At 36.6% G+C, this 10598-nt stretch overlaps 1 protein-coding gene across 1 annotated transcript in view; it reads left to right on the top strand.

The window, feature by feature from the left end:
* The first annotated feature begins 1743 nt into the window (after positions 1-1743).
* LOC136253588 (collagen alpha-1(I) chain-like) overlaps positions 1744-10598 on the top strand; it is an 18793-nt gene continuing 9938 nt past the window's right edge. Inside the window, exons 1-11 of the mRNA XM_066046255.1 lie at positions 1744-2235; positions 3877-3927; positions 4184-4406; positions 4456-4524; positions 5038-5142; positions 5195-5600; positions 6383-6546; positions 6625-6770; positions 6826-6994; positions 7698-7925; positions 9114-9266. Of these exons, the coding sequence (XP_065902327.1) occupies positions 1744-2235; positions 3877-3927; positions 4184-4406; positions 4456-4524; positions 5038-5142; positions 5195-5600; positions 6383-6546; positions 6625-6770; positions 6826-6994; positions 7698-7925; positions 9114-9266 (2206 nt within the window). The remainder of the gene's footprint in view (positions 2236-3876; positions 3928-4183; positions 4407-4455; positions 4525-5037; positions 5143-5194; positions 5601-6382; positions 6547-6624; positions 6771-6825; positions 6995-7697; positions 7926-9113; positions 9267-10598) is intronic.

The following is a 10598-nucleotide window of genomic DNA, read 5'->3' as shown; positions in this document are numbered from 1 at the left end:
TTTCACAATAGTTTTCACCCATCTGCAGGCTTTTTGAGGGCCGCACCCTTTTATACAGCTTAGCTGTTTTTGAATGGATTTACATTATTTACCCACAATCAATCCTGTACAGTGTCACTGTAATATATCAGAAGTGATAACAAAGTTTCATCAAAGCATTCTGGTGATTTCTAACAAGAAATGGAAGTACATAGTACATGCTCTCTTGTAGGAGGTTATACCAAGCTGTGAAAAAGGTGCTGCCCTCCAAAAATACCAGGGTGAAAAAAGTTCAGAAATCACACCAAGAAATGGCTGAAATGATGCTATACCAATAATTTATTTGATCATTAAAATGATTGGTATTAGTATCATTGCAGCCATTTTGTGGTCACCATCTTGACTTTTTCACCCTGACCTTTTTGGAGAGCTGCACCATTTTTCACAGCTTGGCTGTTTTGGATATAGATATCCCATTCTTTTTGTAATTGCAAGCCCTAAGCCAGCTTATGGTTGGCTCTAATATTTTTTGAAATAAAGCACAACTTACAATACCATAGTAGTTTAATTTTAAAAAGACCACCTTTTGAAGCCCACTTTTATTTCTTCAAGCAACAAAGTTATAATAGTAGTCAACCTTGCAGGTCAGTGGGTAATAATTATTATCATAAGACAGGTTACAATATGTAACAGTTTTTAAGGATGTCTAAATTCATGTTGTGTAGCCGAATACATGGCAGAAAGTTAGATACAGTAGTAGTGCTGCAATGCTGTCTGTTTGCTTGTGTATATACTGTATATATATATATACTTTTTTGTTTGTGTTAAATGTCTGCATTTTATGTATATATATACAGTTACTTGCAGCAACAACAGAAATGATTGGTAGTGTGTTATCACCAGTTGTCCTGGTAACAGTACTAATGATGGTTACTAGTGGATCAGGATCTCCTCATATTGGTGATACTGTTGTTGACTGTCAGATGGAAGCTGAGATAGCTATGGCAGAAAGCAGTCAAGTTCATGGCTCAAAGTACAAATTACAGCATATTATTTACAATTGTTACACATGCAACAAAGACCACCTCCTTATTAATTCATTATGTTATTGCAGTTATGTAGCTAATTCTCACTGTGTGACATACATTACTTTGGAATTACATTCACTACGTACATACACTATGCCCACTTCCATTGAGGACATATTCCTCCAATGGTTTTGCAGTAGAACAACCAATGTTTCATGTTTGCTACATTCACTTACTTTAATTTTGTGTAACATTAAGATGACATGTGAGCATGTTACTTGCTTGTGCTGTATCAAACACCTTAAAACAATGGCTTTGGTGAATGCAAAAGGACTACAGTGTATTCAGGGGCATACTCAGGAGGGTGGATTTTTCACACTGCTTGGAACACAGATGCTTTAGGTTTCCAAAATTTTGGCTTCATCATGAAACATGACACTTCACAAGTCTTTTATCTAATGTCTCATATAATATAGGTAGTAGTATTACAATGATTTTAGCGAAGAAGATCTAATAAAGAAGTCAGAAAGTATTAATACTCTAATACACTGTAGAACAGTCACTTAACTGCAGTGGAAAACCCTTTTCAAATTCCTGCATGCACCTCTGATGTAGATTGGGCATAGTCTGTATTTATATACATGTCATACAGCAGGTGCATACATTATACTATATATCTAATACTTTCCATTATTATAGCTACAGGGTATGCTACACTGTAAACTATACAACTGCAATGTGTGAACTATATGATGAAGACTTTAGGAATGTTGATATTCAAGAGTTTCCTTTCCTATTCATATCTTACAATATTCAGACACCAAATGCAGATAAAAGTGGAGTTTATCCTAATAATCAACATTGCTCATATTCTATTCAAGATCGCCAGCCAGGCTACCAATACACATACATATACATCAGTCCACCAGACATTGAGGCAGACATAACAGGCAGTAGCTGTTATGACTGCATGGAATATGAACACACTGATGAATATGGTTCTTCAAGTGAACTAGTTACATGTGGCAATGGTGTTGATGGCAGACTAAGTTATGGTGCAGGAACTATCAGTAATATAGCACTCACATTCAAGTCAGATGGATCAAATGGTCTCAAAGGAGCTAATTTTTATGTATTTGAAGAAAATGTGGCATATCCAGGAATATACTATACTGGCAAAAGAGATGCAAAACGTGGAGCATTGCAATCAAGTGAAGTGAAGAATCAGGTTGTTATGTTTAACATAGTTACTATTGTAAACAGCAGCAAATTCCTATAAAAGGAAATTCATAATTTTAATATCAAACAGTACGATAGTACTGTTTAAGTAGGGATCGGGGTGGATTTGGCGCGCGCCTCAAATTTCGATCCCTCAAAAATCATCCTAGAAATATCTCACACAGCAAATAAACCTTTTACTAAAGAGTCTTCAAGTTTCTAACTTTATTTCTAGCGTTATATATCAGGAAACGACTAGAAAAGTGCTGGAATTTTATTTCTAAAAAATCGCTAAAACAGAAATTTTCGTCTGCCTGCCAGCCTGCCTGCCTGCCAGCCTGCCTGCCTGCCTGCCTGCCAGCCTGCCTGCCTGCCAGCCTGCCTGACCACATTCGCAAGGCTACAGGCCAAACGAAGCAGCGAAGGATCACCATTCTTTGCCACAATATTTAACTCGCTGCTGGGATGTGCCTTTTCGGGTTCCGACGAGTGTCTGCCTTCTGCGCTTTGCCTTTCCTTTTATCTTCAATTACGGATCGTCTTCTTCTTTTCCAGTCACGGAGGCGTTAATAATTCGTATCGACACTTTCCTTAGAGCAGCCGTATTCGGACGCCACAAAACTAATAACGGATTCCGTACTGTAAGGGCAAGTAGATGCCTGTATAGCAACACTTGCAAAGCGATCAAACAGCCTAGTGAAGTAAGAACACACTGCCACGCCCTTATCAATCAGAGCGCGCGCTCGTACTTAACGATCTGTGGACCACGCCCATTATTAATGGTCCAGCTGCAACTAATTGTAGAAAACAGGAGATAGAAACCCTGCATGCCTTTCAATTTAGTAATTGAGCAGCTTGCATAAAGCAAGCAGCAAGATCGAGATACTCTAATAGAGCAGTCAGTGCCAAAGATCAATAATAGCTATATAACTATACCAAAAAAAGTTAACAAACTAGTGAATTTAAAAATTGTTAATTTAGAAATGGAAGTAGGGATCAAGTGATAAAAACTACTGAAACAAGTGATTTGAATGATGGCAACTATTACAACATAGCTTTGTGGGGAAATCCCTACTTTGGCATTGAACATATATGGTGACGTGGTGAGATGCCAATGTAAGGATTTCCCCACAAAGCTATGTTGTAATAGTTGCCATCATTCTAATCACTTGTTTCAGTAGTTTTTATCGCTTGATCCCTACTTCCATTTCTAAATTAACAATTTTTAAATTCTTATTTTCTAACTATGTACTGTATGTGCAAATGTTTCTTGCTAAGAAGTGCACTGTCATTCTTGCGCAATAACTTTACATATAATGTTATGAAATTGCAGCTCACTACAATTACGTATCATTTACCTATCAAGTGTGGCTTTCCTAGTTAGTAAGGTTTCAATGCTTAAGATGCAGAGCATTTTTTCTAATATACAGTATATGTATCTGTGCAGTCACATGTAATCTGGTATAGAGTAATCAATTTTGGCAGATTGTTAGTGTGTATGATTTTGATGTACAGGCTTACGTTTCTATCCAAAATTTACAACAATGGATCATAACTACTGTACGTATATATTGTGATGGTTGTGACTGTCATAATGTGATTATGGACTGAGAAATACAGTTTTATTTGCGCTTATGTATTCCCACTATAGAAAGCTTTACATCCCAATATTTCAATGCCCCCAATACTGCATGATCCAAAGGTGGGCAAAGGGAAATACCTGGAACTCTACCCTGCATATGTCCCTGAATGTTTTACTTGCAAATAATTCTATCACTGGATTTATTGTTTTAGGGTAAAACAATAGATGAGAGGCACACATACAGTCACCTTATTAAAGGAGTTTTAATTGTTGAAAATTTTGAACAAGGTTTTTTCCCACTTTAATGCTGAACTACACTAACTTTTATTTACACAGTGTTAACTTGACTGTACTATAATAGTGTATGATTATGTAGGTTAAGGCAGTTAGTGGAATAGCTGGACTACCAGGACATCCAGGCCTTCCTGGTATTGGAGGACCAACTGGTTCAAAAGGAGATAAAGGACCACTGGGTAAACAAGGTGAAATAGGAGGCAGAGGTACTGATGGAGGTTGGGGTGATAAAGGAAATCAAGGTCCTCAAGGAATTGAAGGGATTCCTGGACATAATGGAATTGTAGGGCTCAAAGGAGAAACAGGTGCATGAAATATAAAACGAGGATAAAGATTTTGATAAACTTCATTTAGGTCCCCCAGGATTACCAGGAACACCTTGCCTGTGCTCCCAGGAACCACCAACACCACACTGTACAGCTGGTAAGCTAATAAAAATGATATACATGCAATGATGATGAATTCAACAAATTTGATTTCCACAAACAAAACAACTGTTTGTTTGTAGAAATATCAAATTTGAGCATTTTATTTTATTACTTCCCATTGCATAAGGCCATGTAGATCTAAGTCAGAAGTCAGAGGTCAAACTTCGAAATTTATAACTCTTCTTGTATTTATTTAAAACACTGTTAACTGGTAAAGAAAAGTTTACTCTGCTTTGTTGAGTTTAGTGTCCACCATTTTATCAATGAATGACATTAAAAATTCTACAAGCACTTAGTAATATTTGCTACAAAATCAACCCACCACAACCTAATTTTGTATAAACGAGAAGATGAAATTTGATATGTAGTGCATGTAGCACAGCTAGTTTGACTATCATTTCATGCGCATGAAAACTAGATCTGATCACAAACTTGTTGCTTTACCTGTGATCTTAATTTAAAAAGAGTAAAAGGAATAGATGATAATTCTATGATGTAATCATTTTAGCAATTGGAGAGCCTGGATCACCAGGTGATATTGGGAGTAAAGGTAAACCTGGACAAAGAGGGTTCCAAGGTGTACCAGGTAAAAACGGATTAAATGGGCTACCTGGTAAGATAATCTGTATAGATATAATGTCAAAAAGATGATGCGTTGTTCACAGGTCCACCTGGTGATCGTGGAAGATCTGGTAATCAAGGAAACCCTGGTAGACTGGGACCTCAGGGAGAACCTGGTCCTCGTGGTGCACCGGGTCACCCAGGAATATCTTACTGCCCAGGAATTACAAGAGATGACATCAAAAACATTCGAAGAATAATCAATTCTAGTGTTCTTGTGCACAAAAGCTACTTTGATTCATGGAGAGGAAGTATTCAGCCTCAGAATCCCTATGAAATACTCTTAAGGCATTATTTACCAGATGATGTCCAGCTAAACGGCAATAACAGTTATACCTTAGCTGCTGAACGTACTGATCATAGTCAGTTTCAAATCAGAAGAGGCACTTCACTAACAACATGGGCTAATAGCACAGAAGAAATTATAACTAAACTTGAAGAGTACAAAAAGTGAGCAGTAGCTATTAGCTAACCACAGCCTGGGGTAATTCATAAAAATTAATTATGAAAGCTATAAATTTAAGCATTACTATTATATCACTGGTACAAATGCCTTATAAACACCGATAGCATAACAGGTTTTATGCATACATGTAGCTATAATATTGTACAGTGTGAGGTCCACCATTTTGAAAATTCTAGCTCCACCTGCAAAAAAAAAGTTTCTGTTAGACATTAGAAGCACCTTTTTATTAACTGGATTTTAAAACCTTCTTCTACATGGTGTTCAAAAAGATATTTATACATGTTTATAGGCTAAATAATTACCAATATCTTGTAGATGTTCATTATTATGTTGGAAAGTTTGCAGGAAGATAATGTACTGTATCTGTGCTTTTCAAAAAATCAGACTATATATGTGACCCGGTCTGCGAAAAGGGCTCTTATAGCCTTTCCAATTGCATATATATGGTAACCCATAACTTGACTGGTGAATATGGTACAAGCCTACAATTTGGTCACTCATCAACCCTAACCTGGCAGTAACTGTGGGTGTAATTACATGGTGATAGCTTTAGTAGATTAGGAGTTATGATTAGCCAAACATGGATAATTGGAAAGGCTATAAGAGCCCTTTTCGCAGACCGGGTCACATATGAAGTCTGCTATAGAGTAGAGTGTGCAGATGTAGTTTGCTTTACTGTATATTACACTGTTATATGCAAATATTATTAATTTTATTATAATGAAGTACAGTAGTCTTACTACAGTTTTACTTGCCAGATTTTTAGAAACATACTCAGAAGGACAAGGATGCAGCAAGGCACATCAGGATCTCCTATCACATCATTATTTTGTCCTAAAGGGCATGATGGATTACCAGGACCCCCTGGGCCATTAGGTCCTCCAGGCGATAAAGGTGACAGAGGACGAGCTGGAAATCCTGGAATAATGGGTATAAACAGTATCTTGTAGTAGAGTTTAGTGTACACAGTGACCATTACTACTGATAATATCACTATGTTGGCTACAGGTCAACCTGGTGAGCCTGGTGAAGGTGGTAGTAAAGGAAATAATGGAGATCATGGTCCAGTCGGAGATCAAGGATTTAATGGACCACCTGGTAGGGTTGGGATGCCAGGCCTGCCAGGTAGTAAAGGCCTACCGTGTAAAACACAGGTACACTTGGTTTTCCATGACATTGACACACTAAAATATTTATGTGTGATTATAGAGTCGTAGTAATCCTGTTGAGTCAGTTCAGTGGTTGGTTAATGGGCCATCAGGACAAAAAGGGTCTAAAGGTGATCGTGGTGATAGAGGTGTAGAAGGCATCAAAGGACCTCCTGGTGATCCTGGAATAAGTGGACATGATGGCAGTAATGGGAGCAAAGGGGATATAGGTATATAATTACACACGAGTAACTATTTCTCCCATGTGCTTTTATGGAATACATGCTTAGCATATTTAAAAGTGTTGCTTTCTACATATACTGTATAGCTACATGTATACTCACTGTGTTTGTATACATGTATGTGGCCTGCTTGTATGGACATAAAAGCACCAGCATGAAGTACTATCAACTGAATTTTTCATACTATCTAGTTATGTCTTATGTCTTCAACTTGACTAATGTTTGGTGGTTTTCTGACAGCTTGTATAATCATACCAGACAAGTCTAAGGGCTAGTTGGAGGGGATTTGAAGTACTGAAGAGAGATAACAATGGTTCTGAAATTTGACATGTTTTCATTGTTGTGAGAAACTGCCCTGACAGGCTGTTTTGGAGTTTGTACTTTTAAATACCACCCCTGCCCAATTGAAGCCTATCTTGTGAGCAGTCTACCACCTAACATCCAGATATGAACACTGTTAATAGAGGATAAAATCAAAAACTCCATGAAAAGGCATTATCTTAGCTATTGAATACTTGTGCAGGCTATGGTAATGATAATTTGTACATGTAACTGCTGGCTGGTTACAGATATTAAACTACAATTTCTGCAAATCATAAATACGCCTATATGGTTGTTTTTCTAATATTCAGTTAGTTGATTCCAGAAAATCATATCACATGTGTAGTGTTAAACTTTTCCTCTTAAAAAGGAGCTGATGGAGAAACTGGGCAACAAGGATTAACAGGTCCAAAAGGTCAACGTGGATATCCTGGTCCTCCTGGACCTCCTGGCTCACCTGGTTGTGCCTGTAAACTGTTTAAACTTCTTTTGGACATTTATCACATCATTTTACCATCTGGAGGCATAGTTCATGAGACATTGATTATTGCTACCAACCTAACTTCATACTCTGCTCCACACAAATACTGTGTCCCAGGTTAGCTACAATACTTTGATTTGTGTATAATAATTATAGCAAATTTATCTAAAATAAAGCCAGGATTAAATGACTAGGCTCACCTGGGCATCACTGCAAAAAACTTGGATTTACACACCCAATGGAATATTTAGCACACATGTAAAACAGGTCAAATTTGTAACATATGTGTTTGCAGAAATGTGTAGAATAGGTCAAATTTGTGACTATGCACATCATGATCACATATGATGGAAATGGTATTTCAACACATTCCCTCCAGTAGCACATACATGCTTGCAACTTCACTACATATGCGCACAGTGCACAAATGTATAGCAAAAAAGATGACTATATGTGCTTTGTCTTTGATAGGGTAGTGCATAAAAGGAAAATTCACATCTTTTTGCTGTGCATTCCATCACAATAAGTGAAGGAGTACATACCCAAGTGCTGGATGGCCAAACAGTGGTTAATTCTGGATTTATATTAATCACAAACATGCTTAACCTCATGTTTGATTCACCATTGCAAAATAAAGGTGATAAGGTGATAAATTTGGTCACTTTAAGCTCCTAACATACATACCATTATTATTGTTATTGACTTAATTTCATAGTGATAGGTGCTAAATATGAGGAGATATGATTAATCAGACTTGAAAGTTTGGAAAGGCAATAAAAGCCACCCTTTCACAGATATGGTCACACTTTTATGACTGATGCCATCATTTCTAATAATACACTAACAAGTAACTATAAATAATAAATAATATAATCATAATCATAACAATCAAAATGTAGAAAGCAAAGGAAATAATTACCCTGCATAGTATACAAATTTAATCCCTATACACTAGTTAATTGCAAATTCATTTTGCATTTAAGTATGGGGATTAAATTCGCAAATAAAGCATACCCTAATTTCTGTAAATTTGCTTTGTATTATGCATATACACTAACCAGCACCATGGTATATAAGGAAGACACTCCCAGAGTTGAATATTGGTATATACTGGACTTACATTATTTGTGACCGGATTTGCAAAAAGGTACCTTTTCCACACATTTTACAGGCAAGCAAACAAAACAGTGTAACTTTTGACTCCACATACTGATCAACTTGTTCTTAGTTTCAAACTGTAGCCAGATACTTTAGCTGCAATATATCAGTAGGGTTTATGGTTTGGTAAATATTTTCTCCTATAAGGTCCCTCTGGAGTACCAGGAAGCAGAGGCCCTAAAGGTCCTCAAGGTAACCATGGTACCACTGGTGAACCTGGTGATGATGGAGATGAAGGACAACAAGGTCCCAAAGGAGCAAAGGGTATTAAAGGTATCAATGGGATAACTGGTCTAAAAGGTAACAGTATATTATGGTCAAAGCCGTAAAAGTGTCCTATACAGTATGAATGTAGCTATACATGCAGCTTATGCATGCATCTCTATAGCTCAGCTGTAACACTGGGTACAAATAAAGTTATTTACATAATGATCACAGTGATCTTTAGTAAGCGGTTGTTCTATTAGAGTATAATATATTTTTAAGCTTCAGTATAGACTAATATATCTTCAATGACAAGGGTGGCTTGAAGAAGTTTGGTGACAGGTTTCCAGAGTTTTCTGTTGCATGCACTTACCTTAAGTCTAGGGGGTCTGGATGCTCCCCCAGGAAATAATAATGTATTCTAAGATTGAATCCGGTAACAATTTCCCCAAAACCTTCTGTAATGCTGTCATTTTAAACATGTGCTAGGAATTGATTGATTGATATAGGTTGCTTATGCATGCTTCTGTTGACATAGTATCAGAAGCAGGCTAAAGAGTTAAGAGTGGAACTACGTCAAGTTTAAAGCCCTTACTTGGGATTTAGGGACATGCCCTCAGGAAAATAAACACTCTGAGTTACAATTTTTTACTATTTTTGCTGCATTGATAAACAGGTAAACTAAGTAACTTTTAGAAGTGCAAAAATGTGACTAATGAAAAGTTAAGTATTTAGGCATATACTGTATAACAAAATCTTGCTGCAGAAATAATATTAGCTTTCGAAGGATGCCGCAGCAATCATTCAAACTCAACCACTGCTCAATACTCAAAACAATGTAAACACTTATTATATAAGTGTAACTAGCCTACTACTGAAGATGCGGCATGTAACCAAGTACGCAGGATATAGACATACATTTTGTTTGCAAATCTAAATCTTCTTCAGTAAGCAGACATGATATACCAGTGTTGGGCAAGTTACTTGATCAATTACTCTTTATTTCTGTATTACTCCAAATGAAAGGTTAATTATAATATTAATATCATGTACATTTATTATAGCCAACTAATCAGTTACAATAGCATTCCCCCTCATGCATGCACACTGCTTTCTTTACTTTTAGCTCAGCTCTATGCTAGACTGGGACTATGATTATAGTTTTCAGCTGTAACACATTGGTAACTTATAGTAGTGTTACGTATGTGTGCATTAGGTTACTATTTCTTCATTATGAAACAATATTGATTTTCTCATTAATGATAATGGATTTTTTCTTCTTCAAACATAACTTAATCACTGTGAATAGTAGTACAATATAATTAGTACTAAGAAGCCCAAAAGTAATAACTTTCATGCTACTGTAATAATGCATTATTCCCAACACTGCATGATACACTATTAATGTTCTATACAAAAGTCATATAC

The sequence above is a fragment of the Dysidea avara genome, chromosome 4 (genome assembly GCF_963678975.1).
Source record: "Dysidea avara chromosome 4, odDysAvar1.4, whole genome shotgun sequence".
Taxonomy (NCBI): domain Eukaryota; kingdom Metazoa; phylum Porifera; class Demospongiae; order Dictyoceratida; family Dysideidae; genus Dysidea; species Dysidea avara.
This window is presented reverse-complemented; position numbering and strand designations above follow the sequence as displayed.